General features: G+C 42.0%; 1 protein-coding gene across 14 annotated transcripts in view; it reads right to left on the bottom strand.

Annotated features, from left to right (window-relative positions):
• Nucleotides 1–19,069, bottom strand: part of pkia (cAMP-dependent protein kinase inhibitor alpha) — a 139,338-nt gene that overhangs the window by 83,559 nt on the left and 36,710 nt on the right. For 3 of the 14 annotated variants that reach the window (XM_087985981.1, XM_087985980.1, XM_087985985.1), the window contains one exon: nucleotides 12,465–12,509. The exons of 10 other annotated variants lie outside the window; for them this stretch is intronic. In XM_087985981.1, the coding sequence (XP_087842107.1) occupies nucleotides 12,465–12,509 (45 nt within the window). Of the gene's footprint in view, nucleotides 1–12,464; nucleotides 12,510–19,069 lie in introns of those variants that run through there. One more of the 14 variants, XM_087985987.1, reaches the window with a different exon arrangement.

Here is a 19,069-nt window from a genome sequence, read left to right as displayed (position 1 = left end):
CTTCGTCTGCAGGAAATGCAGTCAGCTCTTGCTCCTCACAGAACGCGTTAGGGAACTGGAACTGGAGTTGGATGATCTGAGGATTATTCAAGAGGCTGAGAGGGTGATAGATAGAAGCTACAGGGACATAGTTACGCCAGAGAACAGAGGTAGCTGGGTAACAGTTGGAGGTGGGAAGGGGAAGAAGCAGGCAGGGTAGAGTAATGGCAGCGCAGGCAGTGGAATGTTCCTCCTGCAGGATGTTTGAGGTAGGGGTGACCACTGATGCTCCTGCTGACTTCATCTGCAGGAAATGCTCCTGCCGACTTCATCTGCAGGAAGTGCAGTCAGCTCTTGAACAACTTGAGGATAGACAAGTCCCCCGGGCCTGATGGGATATATCCTAGGATTATGTGGGAAGCAAGAGAGGAAATTGCAGAACCGTTGGCAATGATCTTTTCGTCTTCACTGTCAACAGGGGTGGTACCAGAGGACTGGAGAGTGGCGAATGTTGTGCCCCAGTTCAAAAAAGGGAATAGTTATAATCCCGGGAATTACAGACCAGTTAGTCTTACTTCGGTGGTAGGCAAAGTAATGGAAGGGTACTGAGGGAGAGGATTTATGAGTATCTGGAAAGACACTGCTTGATTAGGGACAGCCAGCACGGATTTGTGAAGGGTAGGTCTTGCCTTACAAGTCTTATTGAATTCTTTGAGGAGGTGACTAAGCATGTGGATGAGGGTAGAGCAGTGGATGTAGTGTACATGGATTTTAGTAAGGCATTTGATAAGGTTCCCTATGGTAGGCTTATGCGGAAAGTCAGGAGGCATGGGATAGAGGGAAATTTGGCCAGTTGGATAGAAAACTGGCTAACCGGTCGAAGTCAGAGAGTGGTGGAAGATGGTAAATATTCAGCCTGGAGCACAGTTACAAGTGGAGTTCCGCAGGGATCAGTTCTGGGTCCTCTGCTGTTTGTAATTTTTATTAATGACTTGGAAGAGGGAGTCGAAGAGTGGGTCAGTAAATTTGCAGATGATACGAAGATTGGTGGAGTTGTGGATAGTGAGGAGGGCTGTTGTCGGCTGCAAAGGGACTTAGATATGATGCAGAGCTGGGCTGAGGAGTAGCAGATGGAGTTCAACCCTGTCACGTGTGAGGTTGTCCATTTTGGAAGGACAAATAAGAATGCGGAATACAGGGTTAACGGTAGGGTTCTTAGTAAGGTGGAGGAGCAGAGGGATCTTGGGGTCTATGTTCATAGATCTTTGAAAGTTGCCACTCAGGTGGATAGAGCTTGTAAGAAGGCCTATGGTGTATTAGTGTTCATTAGCAGAGGGATTGAATTCAAGAGTCGTGAAGTGATGTTGCAGCTATACAGGACCTTGGTTAGGCCACATTTGGAGTACTGTGTGCAGTTCTGGTCGCCTCACTTTCGGAAAGATGTGGAAGCTTTGGAGAGGGTGCAGAGAAGATTTACCAGGATGTTGCCTGGAATGGAGAATAGGTCATACGAGGATAGGTTGAGAGTGCTAGGCCTTTTCTCATTGGAACGGTGAAGGATGAAGGGTGACTTGATAGAGGTTTATAAGATGATCAGGGGAATAGATAGACAGTCAGAAACTTTTTCCCCGGGTATGACAGAGTGTTACAAGGGGACATAAATTTAAGGTGAAGGTTGGAAGGTATGGGGGGGGGATGTCAGGGGTAGGTTCTTTACCCAGAGAGTGGTGGGGGCATGGAATGCGCTGCCTGTGGGAGTGGCAGAGTCAGAATCATTGGCGATCTTTAAGCGGCAATTGGATAGGTACACGGATAGGTGCTTAAGCTAGAACAAATGTTCGGCACAACATCGTGGGCCGAAGGGCCTGTTCTGTGCTGTATTGTTCTATGTTCTATGTTCTATGAGGGGACATAGCTTTAAATTGAAGGCTGATAGATTTAGGACATATATTAGGGGTAGTTTCTTTACACAGAGAGTAGTAGGGGCATGGAACGGCCTGCCTGCAACAATAGTAGTCTCGCCAACAATAAGGGCATTTAAATAGGCATTGGCTATACATATGGATAATAAATGGACTGGTGTGGGTTAGATGGGCATTAGATTAATTTCACAGCTTGGCGCAACATTGAGGGTCAAAGAAAGAGGGTGGTTCAGTGGTTAGCACTACTGCATCACAGCACCAGGGTCCCAGGTTCGATTCCAGCCTCATGCAACTGTCTGTGTGGAGTTTGCACATTCTCCCCGTGTCTGCGTGGGTTTCCTCCGGGTGCTCCAGTTTCTTCCCACAGTTCAAAGATGTGCAGCTCAGGTGAATTGGCCATGGTAAATTGCCCATAGTGTTAGGTGCATTAGTAAGAGGGGTATGGGTGGGTTACTCTTCGGAGGGTTGGGCCGAAGGGCCTGTTTCCACATTGTAGGGAATCCAATCTAATCAACTGTTTTATTTCTACCTGCCTCTGGAAATGATATAGACAAAAGGAAGTTAGATGCATCAGAAAGGTACATTTACAGCACTGCTTATGGGCAAGAGCAGCGGGAGCAGTAAGGCTTCTTGCTGAACAAGAATCAAACCAGTAAAACTTAACCATGCCACTCAACAATATCTCTGTTTTCCTCACAATGACACAATCCTTCCCCCACATGCGATAATTTTGCTCCCTTGGCCCCTTAGATAATTGCTCCCCTCTTCTACCCAACAGGGTGTGAGGTGGGAAACTTGTAGAAACAAATTAAAATTACTCTGGAGCTAAAGCTTTGCATAGTTCAGGAAAACCCATATTTCTGGAGTTTCTCATTCACAATCCCCATCTTCCATTCACTGAACATGTACTCCAGTAAATGTTGGTGCATCAGTAGTAGATGGAAAAATAATCTTTCTGCTTGGACAACATCATAAGAAATGAGCTATTATGTTATATATTATGTCATACAAAACTCCTCCATTTTAATCTGTGGAATTTACTAGCATTTAGCATAAATGCAATCAGAATATTTAATGGGATGCATCATGATAGATGTACCTGTGAAGCTGTATTTTATCAAATTTATAGTCATGACAGAATGGCAGGATCAAAGAGGGCTCCACCATTCCCATCAGATGGTGCTGGTACTTGCAACCTCCAGGAAAAAAGCTTCACCCAAGTGAAGGCGTCATCAGTGGTTACCACAGCAATTAATTTCTTCACTGGCAGTTCCTTTTCAGGGACTCGAACAGTTACCTCCAGATCAGTTGCTTTAGCTAGAATCCCAGGGAGTCATAGTTTCCAAACATATGACAATCCAGGTGCTCTCAAATCATCCAGATCTCTTTGGTAACCAAAACAGATTCCATCTTATTAATGTTCAGCAGGTTTGCCGATACTAGAATTCATGATGCATGTCTACTCAAGATACTCCAAGGAGCTGTAATGTTGTTTTTATCCGACAACAACCATCAGGTTTCCCAAAGCTACTGCCTTCACGAAGAAGAATCAGACTATGTTTCCTCAAGGGAAAGGGCTAATCTCTAAGGATACGGCTTGTGTAACCTATAATGAAGTCACTGATGTCTAGGAAACATACAACAGAAGGAACATGAGCACAACATTAATAAGCAAGCCATTGGAATGTTGATGATGCACTTCAGGTGACCAGACAGATTGGACAACAACATATACCAACACAGATTTCCTAAATAATTATATTCTGCTGCACGTCACACACTTTTGTACAACTGGTGGTGGTGGCTGGTGGTGCTCTTGGCAGAAGCAGATGAATCCTCTGCATCTTTGGAGATGGAAGGTGAGGAAGACAAAGAGAAAATGAAGGTGGCTGATGTCACTTACCTGACTAAAATGCTTAGTTAAGCAGAGATATCTAATACCCCAAAAATGAAACCATTGTGACTAACCCCCTTGCACCCCCCACCCCCCACCATGCACTTAAAAGAATGCAGCTCCAAAAGCCACAGATCATTCCTCTCACAATGCAATGATATTTAACATGCATTATTCTTCACAAGGGAAAAGACCACTTGGCAAAGGCAGGACATTGTATCATTGAAATAAAGACCATGGTTGAAAAAGACAAAACAGAATCATGTCACTTTAAAACAGTGACAAACACCATGAGTGGACAGAGGCAAGACAGTTTGGAGAATCACATGAGATTGATGATCCTGCCCAAATCCCAATCTCCCAACAAGGAGATTCCAAACATGGAGAGCAGGAATTCCATTTTCCAATCAAGTACTGAACAGCAAAGTTCTTGCTAGTGAATGACAAGAGGCTTATTTATATCCTGATCATTACATCAGCTCATCTCATTAATATACCTTTCACATTCTCTCATCCACTTTGTAGAAAGTAGATGACAACAATTCCTGGTATGAAAGCCAGACTCTAGTTCACCACTTTCTTGTCCTACCTTCTATCTTGTTTACCAGACACAAACAACTTACATGCTCCAGGAACTCCAGGTCACGTTTGACAAAATGGAGTACCAATTTCCCTCTCCAACAAGTTTGGGACAATTGACAGGAGCTGTACAGGGCAGCTATGAACTCCCAGTGCTTGAACATGTGCACATCTAGCTTGTAAAAGTGGTAGAGCCACTGGGATTTCTGGGAGGTCTCAACAGAGGCCATTATGTCTTCCTGTGGGGAAAGGTGATGAATGGAGTATTACAGAGGCACTGGGGCAAATTTGGAATGATAGTATATGTAAACCTGCTCAAGCTTGCAGAGGGATCTCCTATTTTAAACTCACAGTTCAGTTCAGTGAGGCCTTGCCCAAAGTTCAAGTTGCCACAAACCTGGGAGCCTGAGCGTGCAGGCCACATGATGAGGTTTAGCAGACACCCTGTGAATTGGTACATTAGATTCTCTATGTAAGTAGGTAAAAACAATGACTGCAGATGCTGGAAACCAGATTTTGGATTAGTGGTGCTGGAAGAGCACAGCAGTTCAGGCAGCATCCTTTATTCTCTATGTAAGTGCCTAATCTTTTCAGAGACACAGCCTTCAGCACAATAAATTGCAACGTCATGCATTCATGCTGGAGGTATGTCTCTCTATGCTCTCACCAGTTCTGCACAGTGGTTCTGGAAATGGCTCAGAATCTCATGTATCTTCTTCAGCTCCACTTCACAGATTAGCATCTTGTGGAAGAAGAATCATAGAATTCCTCCAATTTGGAAAGAAACCACTTGGCTCATCGAGTCCACATTGACTGTCTGAACAGCACCCCACTCAAATGCACCTAATCTGCACATCCTTAGGCATTACGGACATCTTTGGACTATGGGAGGAAACCAGAGTACCTAGAGAAAATCAACGGAGGTACTGAGAGATTACACAAACGCCACACAGTCACTCAAGGGTGGAATCAAACCCTGAGCCCTTGGTGCTGTGAGGCTGCAGTGCTAACCACTGAGTCACCATACTGCCCCATTTAAGTTGAGAATAGCTTGAACTGTTCAGCACTTCTCCAAAAGGATTTTGACACTGGGATCCTGTTCAATTGTGTTGTGGCCTTCACCCTTTGACAACCAATAAATATTTTTTGGTGGCTGCACCAAGCTGTGTATTTCTAAGTTGATGGAGCTGAAAGTTGTGTAATGGTGCAATCTTAAGGTGAGTGACCTTGTCAGAAGAGTTTTCACCTTCATCTGGCACAATTCTTAAGGGACAATTGCAAGTCCGGGGCGGGGGAGTGGGGGGAGTGGGTAGAGGAGGTGAGATGAAAGAAACAAATTAGAATTGACATGATCAGAAGTTTCTAAATCGTCATTTGAAGTTCATCATTTCAGAGTGGCTGCTGATAACATTACAAATCTGATTATATGATATTTAATTCCGTCAACAGATGGTTAGGATGCTGCCTGAATTGCTGTGCTCTTCCAGCACCACTGATCCAGAAGATGGTTAGGACCCAATCACCAATACTGATGCCTGTCATATGGCCATCGCTTCTGCTTATACAGCTGTCAAATCGACAATGCTGGCTTATCAGTCTTGTCCACTCTACTTTTTAGGATACCCAGAAATCAGAAGCCAATAGCAAATGTGCTGTTGATATATCCAGGTTTCAATGAACCATCTTCCTCCCCCCACTGTAAGAAAATTAGAATTCAGTCAACTGACTGACTTAAATTTGGGGTTAAGCTCATATGCACAACTCGCACAGACAGCCTACAACAATATGATCGCATTGGCAGTGCCCACTTTGATTGCCTGTTGGCAAACAGGGGTTGTCCCATGCCATTCTGAATGAGGAAAGGACTCAAGAAAGGCTCAATGGCACCAGACAGACATTATTTCAAGGTAATAAATCATTTTTGGCACCTGAAGGCCTGAATGTCTAATATGATTCATGTCAGTTCTCAGCTGCTGCACATTCCATTCAGGTCTACTGACAGCACGCTCTACAGTGTTCCCAGTGGAGTCTGGAGCTTCCCCAGTCATGCCACTTGGCACGCCTGGCAAGCAGAAAATATTCTCTTTTCTCCATCCTGCCCCTCCTCTCTGATTTAGGCAGACATTTTGTGTAAAGTTGAGCACCAGCAAAATCAGGACATTGCATATTTTTTCCTTCCTGGGATAGTAATTGTTTTTTTTCAACTGCATCTAATGCTGAAATTTTGGTTCCTATGTGTAAGGGTAATGGATTTCGAGTCAGGATTATGTCTGGGAATTTTACCCGTGTTACCTAACTTGACTTTTCATTTGTCAAATCTAAAAGCAGCCACAGAAATCATTTACAGAACTCTCTTGAACCATTTTCAAGGCTAACACTACGGCATAAATGCATTAGAAATACAACAATAATCTGACCATGTTAAACCTAGTGTGGTATGACAGTACTGTGCAAGTTTGAAGATCACAGAATATGTTGAGTAAAGTTTGTCATCAGTGAGTTACTTAGCAAAGAAATAGATAGAACAGCTTTAATTTCATATCATGGATGATTATTTAAACGCTTCTGATAAGAAGATTTAACTCTTAAAACAGAATAATTTGTTTCCAATCTGTGAAATGAGTCTTCAGTAAGTTAACTGTAAACTTTTAAAAAGGTGTTGCTAAAGCAGATGTCAAAATCAGAGCACATTTGAATTTCTTCTTTTAAAATAATTCACAGTTTTAGTGCACAGAGTGCCACAGATTAATGACCAATGAGCGATATAGGGAAGGAGGAAAGCAATTGTAGAGCAGGGAGAAAAAGGTTCCAGGGCATAGAACCAATTAAAATATCTGTCTGTCTCAGCCTTCAATATAATTAATGATTCAGCTCCAACTGTCCTCTGCAGTAAAGAACTCCACAGATTCACTCACCCTCTTCAAGATTACATTCCTACTCAATTTGTCTTGAATGGTCACCCTTTACACTGATAGTGTGCCTCCTGGTTCTCAACTCTTCCGTAAGTCTAAACAACCTCTCTGCAACTACTCTGTCAAGCCCCCTAAGAATCGTATATGTTTCAATGAGGTCCCCTTCAGTCTTCTAAACTCAAATGAGTACAAGCCCATCCTTTTGAGCTTCCCCTCAGAAGAAATTCTGTCCATGCCTGGGACCAACCTGGTGACAGGAGTTGGGAGGTCATGTTGCGGCTGTACAGGACATTGGTTAGGCCACTGTTGGAATATTGCGTGCAATTCTGGTTTCCTTCCTAACGGAAAGATGTTGTGAAACATGAAAGGGTTCAGAAAAGATTTACAAGGATGTTGCCAAGGTTGGAGGATTTGAGCTATAGGGAGAGGCTGAACAGGCTGGGGCTGTTTTCCCTGGAGCGTCGGAGGCTGAGGGGTGACCTTATGGAGGTTTACAAAATTATGAGGGGCATGGATAGGATAAATAGGCAAGGTCTTTTCCCTGGGGTGGGGGAGTCCAGAACTAGAGGGCATAGGTTTAGGGTGAGAGGGGAAAGATATAAAAGAGACCTAAGGGGCAACTTTTTCACGCAGAGGGTGGTACGTGTATGGAATGAGCTGCCAGAGGAAGTGGAGGCTGGTACAATTGCAACATTTAAGAGGCATTTGGATGGGTATATGAATAGGATTGATATGGGCTGGGTGCTGGCTGGTGGGACTAGATTGGGTTGGGACATCTGGTCGGCATGGACGGGTTGGACCAAAGGGTCTGTTTCCATGCTGTACATCTCTATGACTCTATGATTGCCTCCATCACCAGTATATCTCTCCTTCGGTAAGAGAACCATAACAATTCACAGTGCTCTCAGTGTAGTCCAAAGTGTGCCTTGTTTAGTTTTAACAAGACTTCCTTATATTTATGCTTCTTTCAGATGGTGGTGATGTTACGAGAGAAATAGCAGAAGAACGGGCATGTACTGATTTTGAAAAATGTGGCACTTTCAGTGAGCACAATTTGATCACTGAAACATTAAGCAAACAGGGGAGAATGCCACTCTAAATATGTCCAAGTATAGTTCTACTACCACAGAACCACAAGTTGGCAACAGTGTGACCAGGGCAAGGGACAATTCAGGATATCAGTGAATGATGGGACCAACAGTCTAGCCAATACAGTTTAAAGACTGATAAAGAATGAGAGGAATGACTTGAGAAGGAGGTTGAGTTTGAATCAAATCAACAACAACACCAACAATTTGCAATTACATAGGAACAGTTAGGGATAGACCAGTTAGACCCTGAACTCCGTGCCATATTAATGTTTTCAGCTTTGTAAAATACCCTAAAGCACTGCATAAAAAAGTTATCAAATAAAATTTGAAACCAAATTATATTAGAAGACATAAGAGCAGATTGCCAAAAGCTTACTTAAAGATTCACATTTTACAAAGTGACTTAATGGAGCAAAGTAATAGATAGAGAAGAGAATAGAATTAGACAAGAAACTCAAGAGATTAAGACCTTTGACAGTTGGATGCTTAGAGTGGAGTGAATAAAACTGGAAATAGGTAAGAAGTACAAAAAGAAAAATAAAGAGTGGGGAGAAAGAGTGGATTGAGACAGGAGAAGAAACAGAAAGGAAACAGAAATGTGATGTTACAATTTTATTAATTTACCATCTAATCAAATGAAACTCTGTTGTTTAATTTCTGAGCCAAACAAATTGATTGGAATCCCATCAGCAATCAACATGCTGCTAGAAAGATACATTTTAATCACCAGGCCAAACATCTCATTTTTAGTTTGAGAATTCTGCAGGGAGAAACATTTTATTTTGCAAATTTTCTTATTTTGGGATTACAAGATACCTTACATAGAACATAGAACATTATAGCACAGTACAGGTCCTTTCACCCTCGATGTTGTGCTGGCCTTTATATCCTACACTAAGATCAGACTAACCTACATGGCATTTATTTTACTATCTTCTATGTACCTATCCAAAAGTCGCTTAAATGTCCCTAATGTATCTGACTCTACTATTACTTCTGGCAGTGTATTCCATGCACCCACTACTCTCTGTGTAAAGAACCTACCTCTGACATCTCCCCTGAACCTTTCTCTAATCACTAGAAAATTAGGCCCTCTTGTGATAGCCATTTCCACCCTGGGAAAACATCTCTGGCTATCCACTCTATCTAGGCCTCTCATCATCTTGTACACCTCTTATATATCCCACTATGAGAGCTGGTCACATGGGTGTTGGAAGAGCCCTGAAGTCACTCTGTAATGAAGCACATGCAAGAGACAAAACAGTCAGAGCCAGTGTGCAGGGATTATATTCGATAACCTTGGGATAGCAATTACCCCGTGTCCAGAGAATTTAATGCAGGACCATGCATCTTTCAGCAATCTTAATTATCATGATTGCTGTTGTGGTCAGTGCTAACTTTGCTGCTTAATGGCTGTACATATCAGCAAAAAGGCCCAAAGTCATTACTTGCTGGCACAATATACAGCCGCCCTGCTCCTCTTAAGGGGAAAGTGCATTGTAGCTGCTGCACATAATAAAATCTGGAATGATGCTGTGCAACATGGAACAAAGGTTGAGCATGAGAGGGCATCCAGCAAGTTTTTCTAATGCTGTGCTAGAGGGTTTTTGCTGAGGAGATAGAAAGAAGTGGGGATTGATTAGACAGAAGGCCATTCAGACAAATAATGGAAAGGTAGTGGAAACAGATAGCCATACCAGTAAATGCCAAGAGGGAGAGTATAAGAATTTCAATGACCTCATCCCAGTGGTCAAGTATGAGGAATGCATCTTCAAGTACCATATCCTGCAACTGCATGACTAGCCTCAGACATTGTTCAACTCACCATGTTCCCAACACTCACCCATCAATAATCACTATCGGTCAAGACTCAGACCTTTCCTCATTTCACTTCACTCTCACATGTTTTGCACTGCTGCTAGCCTCACACCTATATCCTATAGCTTGCACATCATGTCAGCTATTTAATCTTGATAACCATAATACCCAGTCATATTGCATTGCACTCACTAACACAATTACCTCACTCTCTTAGAGAGTGGTACACAACCAGAGGCAGCGGGATCTAATGGAGGTGGTGTGAGCGCACCTAACCCCTATTGTGGTCATCATGATGGGAAAGGCTGTTCTTCAGTTCCCAGTAGTAGGACTGAAATGCTTCAGGATGACAATATACTCATACTTCATGCTCCTTTCCACATCCCACTTTTCCCTTTTTCCACACTCACGCTCCTCAACAAAATCTTATCCTTGTGCCTTCATCCTTTCAGATGCCCAAGAAGAAACGGGAGTGGAGGAAGATGATGACCATGATGATGAGGAAGGCACGCTGTTAATCAATTTCACTGCTGCAGTCACCAGCTCAGATATTGACACAATCCATTGCTCAGCATAGTGTAGATCTATTCACTGTGAGACATGGGTCATGGAACAGCCTGTAACCAGTACTGGGGAAAGGAAGGGTGGGAAAGGATGGTCCATGTGCTAACTCACTTGAAATTGAAACTAGAAGCTGTCTCCAGAGGGCTCAACCCGGCCTGCATCAATGGTGCTGAGCTGAAGTTGATCAAGAGCTTCACATTCCTGGGAGTGATGGTCACCAACAATCTGTACTGTCCATCCACGTCAAACTGACAGTCAAGAAAGCACAACAACGTCTCTACTTCCTCAGGAGGCTAAGGAAATTCAGCATGTCCACAAGGACTCTTACCACGTTTTATAGAAAGCATCTACCTGGATGCATGACAGTGTGGTATGGCAAATGCTCTTCCCAAGACCGCAAGAAACTACAGAGAATCATGAACAGAGTCCAGTCCATCACAAAAAGCCTCCCATCAATTGACTCCATCTATACTTCCTGTTGCCTCAGAAAAGCAACCAACATAATTAAAGACCCCCTCCCATCCTGGTTATACCCTCTTCCATCGGGCAGATATATAAGGCTGCCGTGTGCACCAACAGATTCAAGAACAGCTTCTTCCCCGATGCTTTCAGACTTTTGAATTGACCTCTCAAATGATAATGCTGATCTCTCTCTCTGCACCTTCTCTGCAGCTGTGGACTGTATTCTGCACTCTGTTCTGCTGCCCTGATGCACTTTGTATGGTACAATCTGCCTGTAGAGCACACAAAACAACACAACTGAAACTCATTTCAACCTCCAACGTACTTTGCTTTTGCATCTTTCCTCATTTTTTTTTAACAACCCAAAAACACTATTTTGAAATGAGTGATGGAAGATACTTAAGGCGGTTTAAAGATAACATCAAAAGGCGATTTTGAATTTTGAGCAGGTTGGGCAGAAAGTAGACATGTTGGCCCATGGCATCAATGAAAGGACTGCGTCAACTTCATGGATAAGTCACATCTGCATAGCTTTGTAAGGTACTGCAACTGAACACGTGCTGATGGACAGTTTCCACCAAATCAAGAGAGGACAGAAGTAAGGTTGGTCCTGGGCAAGGCATGCCCGCAGCTACACTAATAAAGGCAGGGAGTGAGAGAATCATAGAAGGACCAGCAGTGAGCTAATGAATTTGTATTCCCCTGTGCCAACAAAAATAGGTCAAAAAGCTGTTTTGAAATTTCATGCATTGGTCCATCTAAAATGCCCATTGAGATTTTCCTAATAATTCCTTTAAAGACATAACTGGAATATCTATTTCCAACTTAAATAATGTTTCCTTTCAAGTCAAAATTGAAAGTTGAATCCACTCAGTCTTAGGTGACTAATGCACAGTAGGTCATATTAAATTTTTATCTGTCCACTACCCAATTACAAGATCCAAAAATAGACCCACTTTTAAAAAGCCGATTAATCAATATCCATTAATAGGATCACCAGTATGTGTGTGGACTCTAATTGTGGTTGTGTACTGATTCACGTTAACACAGGTTTCACTTAATCATCAAAATAAATTTAAATGTGCACTAAGATACATGTCGAAAATGTCCATTCTGTAGTGATGTTTTAAAATCTTTCTAAAATCATGGCTTCCATGGTTACTCCTATTTTCAACAAAAAAAAGGATTGGTGCATTGCACCATAGCACACAGGTGATAATTAAATAGTAATGACAGTCCTCACTCTTAAACAATGCTCCTGAGAGTGGGCAGTCCAGCCAGACAGCATCTGTAGATATCAATAAGAAACACAAGCCTATTAAAGGAAAGCACATTTCTAGTGATAGGTACCTGCAATTATCTATAAATACAGACAGCTATTTGACATTACTAAGACAGCTGTATCAGGAGTTAAGCCATTAAACTAACAACACACAAAGTTATAATTAATTAACAAATAAGTAAAATGCTTTTCCTCCACAACATAAGTAACCCTAGCAACTACACAGAGATTGTCTGTCTTTATACATTGTGATTATCGAGATAGAAACTTTATAATTTATATTTAAAATGCAAATATAAAAGAGGAAAACAGGTTAGATGGTCGGTTTTAGTGCAATTATAACAAATGTACTTAAAAAGATGGGGTGGAACATTAAGATGAAACCCTAGGAGAACATTCTGAGGGTGGGGGCACTGTCAGATTGGGTATAAGGGCAGCAGTTGGGCTCTCTGCTGTATCCCCTCCTCCTCTCCCGCTCGCTAATTGGGAAGGATGGTGGATAATATTGTGTTTGGTATCAATCCACCGCTGCTCCCTCACCATCCGACACCTGGAGGAAGAACGCCTCATCTTCCGCTTTGGAACACTTCAACCCCAGGGCATCAACATGGACTTCACCAGTTTCCTCATTTCCCCATCCCCCACCTTACCCAGTTCCAACCTTCCAGCTCAGCACTGTCCCCATGACTTATCCTACCTGCCAATCTCCCTTCCCACCTATCCGCTCCACCCTCCTCTCTGACCTATCACCTCCATCCCCACCCCTATTCACCCATTGTACTCTTTGCTACCTTCCCCCACCCTCCTCTCTGACCTATCACCTCCATCCCCACTCCCATTCACCCATTGCACTCTTTGCTACCTTCCCCCACCCTCCTCTCTGACCTATCACCTCCATCCCCACCCCCATTCACCTATTGTACTCTTTGCTACCTTTTCCCCACCCCCACCCCCCATTTATCTCTCCACCCTGGAGGCTTCCTGCCTCTTTTCCTGATGAAGGACTTTTGCCCGAAATGTCAATTTTCCTGCTTCTCGGATGCTGCTTGACCTGCTGTGATTTTCCAGCACCACTCTAATCAAAACTCTGGTTTCCAGCATCTGCACTCCTCACTTTTGCCTATTCCTGTCACATGGGAAACTGGGGTTTAATTTCCTGAGGGGGAGTGGCTGATCTCTACGGATAACGAAGAGTATTTTTTAGTTGAATTGAAGACTATCCGATCAGCCATGATCTCACTAAATGACAGAATACACTCAATGGACACAATTGCCTAATCCTAATTGAGGTCCTTCAGTGGTAATTGTTTAGGGCCCTCAATTCCTCCACCAGTGCTAGTCAACCAGTGACAGATAGGGGATTTGCTACACAGGGAGATAGGCAAGGAAACCTGGCCAGTACGGGGGGGTTGGATGGGGTGCTATCAAAAGTCACAGTGTCTGATCAGAGGAAAAGGAACTGTTAACAGGAAGGTGGAGCACTTTGCCTTTTTCCCAACACCCCCTCCTGTGACTGCCATCTGCTAGCTCTTCCTTTTCTCCAAGAATCACACGATGAACATGTTGATAGCCCAAGTGAATTACTGACTGCAGCTTGTTACAGTCCAACAGGTGTATTTGGAAGCACTAGCTTTTGGAGCGCTGCTCCTTCATCAGGTGGTTGTGGAGGAAAAGATTCCAAATCATGACTGCAGCTTCCTAATTGGTCTATAGTTCTCAGGGGCCGGATCGAAATGGGAGAAGTCTTAAAATTAAATGCTGCCTTGCATACTTCCTAAAGAGTGTCAGACCATTATAGGAGAGATTCCACTGCCACTTATGGAATTAATTCCTTTGGGACTCCCAGAGATCAGGTCAGTAGGGGTCTTAGGGCAGAAATCATGCCCCTTGACATCCATCATTAAATGCCACCCATTGTGCAAGTCGACTGGATGAGATGTGAAGAACAGCTTTGCAATAAACTCTAATTAATTGTCCAGATGCTCTCTATTGCAGGAGATGTTTACTGTCACAAGAAAAACCTGATCAAAGTAGTTCTCACACTGAAAAGATGGATAATTTAGGACACTGTTACTCCACGCCCAGTACCACATACAGTCACAGTACTCTTTATACTTATGTAGTAAAATGTTTTGAAAGCCATTTCACTCATGGTGACAACACCCTTTTGTCCTATTCTTAGCACGATGATATTAGGATGACTAATCTATGGGAGATGTAAATGAATGTTTTAGTTGTATAATACTGACAGTTCCCAAATGATTTTCAATTTTTTATGCTTTCTGTCAATTTCAGCTGCACAATATGTAGAAGCTGTGCAGCCTACACCTCACCTGTATAGACTGTAAGTGACTCTATCCCATTTTGTATCTTCTCCCCTGCAATTTAACATCTCCTTTCCCAATAGGGCTCTATGGGTGCCAACAACATTCAGTACTTCACCCAGGGACCATTTTCTATGTGTAAAAACAGACACTAAAAGCAGGAGATTCCTTTTGTTTGCTTTCAGCCGTTAGTGCATTCGACTGGGGTGGAATTGATGGAATAAAAACTGAGCAGCTTCTACAATGGGCATCAAGACTGCACTGTCCATAAAGACAAATAACCTATTCACATGTCAGAATGTGGAATTATGAGCCATAAATCCTTAATAAAGTAGCATTCATAATTACTTTTATCAACAATTAAATAATCGATTGAAAAACAGCACCATTGAAAGAAAAGGATTGGGGGATGGGTAAGATTGCAGGTATTAGATGAGACATTGCATTATCTTTGTGTTGCTCTGCAATTCTATAAATACATTCAAGTTTTTTACCAATCAACTTTACAGTACAAACAGGAGGCAAGATAAGAGATTATTTTTTGCAACAAAACAAATGATTTGCACAACACTGACAAAAATACTGTAATACGTTAGTTACTGAGGATAAATATCCGTTATCTATTTTCCCAATTATTTTGACAAAGTCCTATGGGAGAAATTAAAACAATCTCATTTTTTATTTCTCCTCCTTCCTGCATTATAAATCATCATAATTCCTGCAGCATATTGTGCAACAGAATTTGGACACTCTTGATTATTCTCTGTTTTCAATGATCTACTCAAGATTCCTCAAGTGTGGTGCTGGAAAAGCACAGCAGGTCAGGCACATCCGAGGAGCAGGAGAATCAACATTTCAGTCATAAGCCGTTCATCAGGAATAAGGCTTGTGGGCATGCCTGAAGCGTCGATTCTCCTGGTCCTCGGATGCTGCCTGACCTGCTGTGCTTTTCCAGCACCACACTCTCAACTCTGATCTCCAACATCTGCAGTCCTCACTTCCTCCTTGGGATTCCTCAAGTGCAGTTAATTGTAAAGCTTTCAAAATGGAACATTTAATATGGTTTTATAAAATTGTAAAAGGTATCACCTAACTTACATTCAGAGATTTCAGAAAAGAATTTTGTATTCAGCTTGTCCCTAGCATAATCTCCATTCCCATGGCAACAACTCATTGCCTCTTCTGTCTGAGGCTGAACCAAACTGTTCACAACCTTGAAGTCATACCTGCCTCTAAGCTAAGCTTCAGTTCATGCATTTTCGTCAAGACCCCCTATTTGCACCTCTGCAAAAATTAATTTCTGCTGCTGTAACACTCAGTCATTTGTACTTTCAATACTTCCAGACTTAACTATTTGAACACCTCCTTGCCAGGTATTACCAAGTTCTACCCTCTGTAAACGTATCATCCAAAACTCTGCAGCTTGTGCGTATCTCACATTAAGTCCCATTTGTTTATTACTTCATGCACGCTGAATGATTCCTGGCTAAACATAAGAATGAGGAGCAAAAGTAGGCCATCTGGCCCCTCGAGCCTGCTCCGCCATTCAATAAGCTCATGTGCGATCTTTTTGTGACCTCAACTCCACTTACCCGTCCTCTCAGCATAACCCTTAATTCCTTTACTGTTCAAAAAATTATCTATCTTAGTATTAAAAACATTCAATGAGGAAGCCTCAACTAGTTCACTGAGCAGAGAATTCCATAGATTCACAACCCTCTGGATGAAGAAGTTCCTTCTCAATTCAGTGCTAAGTCTGCACTCCATAATTTTGAGGCTGTGCCCTCTTGTCCTAGTTTTACCTGGCAGTGGAAACATCCTCTCTACTTCTATCTATTCTCTTCATAATTTTATGTTTCTATAAAATCCCTCCTCATTCTTCTAAATTCCAATGAATATAATCCCAGTCTATTCAGTCTCTCCTCATAAGCCAACCCTCTCAACTCCAGAATCAACCTAGTGAACCTCCTCTATAACCCCACTAGTGCCAGTATATCCTTTCTCAAGTAAGGAGACCAAAACTTAATGTAATACTCCAGATGTGGCCTCACCAGCACCCTAAACAGCTCAACATAACCTCCCTGCTTTTAAACCCTTTAGCAATGAAGGACAAAATTCCATTTGCCTTCTTAATTACCTGCTACATATGATTCATGCACAAGGACACCCAGGTCCCTCTGTATACCAGCATGCTGCAATTTTTTACCATTCAAGTAATAGTCCTTTTTACTGTTATTCCTATCAAAAAGGATGACCTCACATTTACTAACATTGTATTCCATCTGCCAGAACTTTGCCCACTCACTTAAAATATCTATGTTGCTCTGCAAAGTTTCACAGTCCTCTGCAACTTTGGAGTACCACTCATCTTAGTGTCATCTGTAAACTTTGACATGCTACACTTGGTCCCCAACTCCAATCATCCACGTAAATTGTGAATAATTACGGTCACAACACTGGTTCATGTGAAACACCACTTGTTACTGATCGCCAACCAGAAAAGCATCATTTATACCCACTCTTTGCTTCCTGTTAGTTAACCAATCCTCTATCCATGCGAATACATAATCAGTAAATGCCATATATCTTTACCTTATGCAGCAGCCTTTTGTGCGGCACCTTGTCGAATGCCTTTTGGAAATCTAGATACACCACATCTACTGGGTCCCGTTGTCCACCTGCTTGTAATGTCTTCATAGAATTCTAGTAGATTAGTTAAACATGGTCTGGCTTTCAATGCTGTGTCTGCTCAACAGGACAATTTCTATCTAGGTGCCTTGTCAATTCTTCCTCGATAATAGATTCAAGCATTTTCCCCATTACAGAAGTTAAGCTAACCAACCTATAATTCCCCATCTTTTGTCTACCTGCTTTTTTAAACAGTAGCATCACATTTACTGTTTTCTAATCTGCTGGAACTACCCCAGAGTCCAGTGAATTTTGGAAAATTACCACAAGTGCATTTGCTATTTCTCTAGCCACCTCTTTTAGTACGCTGGGATGTATTCCATCTGGGTCAGGAGACTTGTCTACCTTTATCTCCATTAGTTTGCCCAAAATCACCTCTTTCATTACAATGATCGTTTCCAGGTCCTCACCTACCTTTGTAAACAGGACTTTGATTTTTAAATCCCCATAATTGTTTTCAAATCTGCTCATAGTCTCGACCTCTCTATCTCTGTAATGTTCCTTTCTGAGATATTTGTGCTTCTGCAATTCAGACTTCTTGAGCATCTTCCATTTTAATCATTTCACTATCGATGGCTTTGTTAAGTCACTTAGTTCTGTAACTCCTCTCTAACCTTCTTCATCTCCCCACTTCTCTTGCCTTCTTTAAAACATTCCCTGTTTGAACAACATTTTGATCATCAGACATAATTCCTCTTTTACGGAAAGGTGTTGAATTCTCTTTGATAAAGCACCTGTGAGATGCTTCACTACCTTAAAGCTTGAAAGAAATGACACATAGATACAATGTCTTGTTGTTTTTCATAAAACATCAAAAAAGGTGTTCAGTTCAATAAATATTGAGATTCGCAGAAACTCTAGTTTGAAACCCATAAACTAAACGCTTAATAGAGTTTTGTACTTAAACATAAAACTTCGCTGAAACTTTGAATTAAAAAAGTTACAAACAGATTACATTGTAGAGCGTTTGAAGGACAGGAAGTCAATGTTCTTGAATCCTGTAGTGAATGTTTCCAGCTGTCAACAACAAGCTAAGAGCATGTGACAGCGTTCACAGGTAGTTCCTGATGTGACTCAGACAATCATAAAATACTGTTTCAAAATCACTGCTGGGTATGTCACATTATACAGAGTAAATAATGTTCAATTCAACAACTAACATGCATTTCTAAATTTACCACAGTGATAGCAAATAGATGTAGTTATTCTAATCTTCTTGTCTCTTTGATTTCATTTCTAATTATTTTCTTGCATCTCTTAAGGTTACTGCAAACACATGCAACTCAATGATGGGGAAGTAGATAAAAGTGCATTATCACTTGTCTAACATAGGATATAATGTATGGATGCCTGGAAATTGATAAGACGAACCATCTGACTCCAAGTTGGAGTCACATAAGTCTCTTGACTGACAATGGCAGCACCCTGTGACTGACTGCAGTCCGCCTTCACCCCACTAAAGATTGCTCCCTTCTGGCATTCCATTTTCTTGAAGCATATGCTGCTGCATAAACTGCTTGTACACTTTGCAGGTCTGACATAGCATGATGCCGC

The sequence above is a fragment of the Chiloscyllium plagiosum genome, unplaced genomic scaffold (genome assembly GCF_037043375.1).
Source record: "Chiloscyllium plagiosum isolate Xiang-an unplaced genomic scaffold, Cpla_swu_hap1 HiC_scaffold_4, whole genome shotgun sequence".
NCBI classification, from domain to species: Eukaryota; Metazoa; Chordata; class Chondrichthyes; order Orectolobiformes; family Hemiscylliidae; genus Chiloscyllium; species Chiloscyllium plagiosum.
This window is presented reverse-complemented; position numbering and strand designations above follow the sequence as displayed.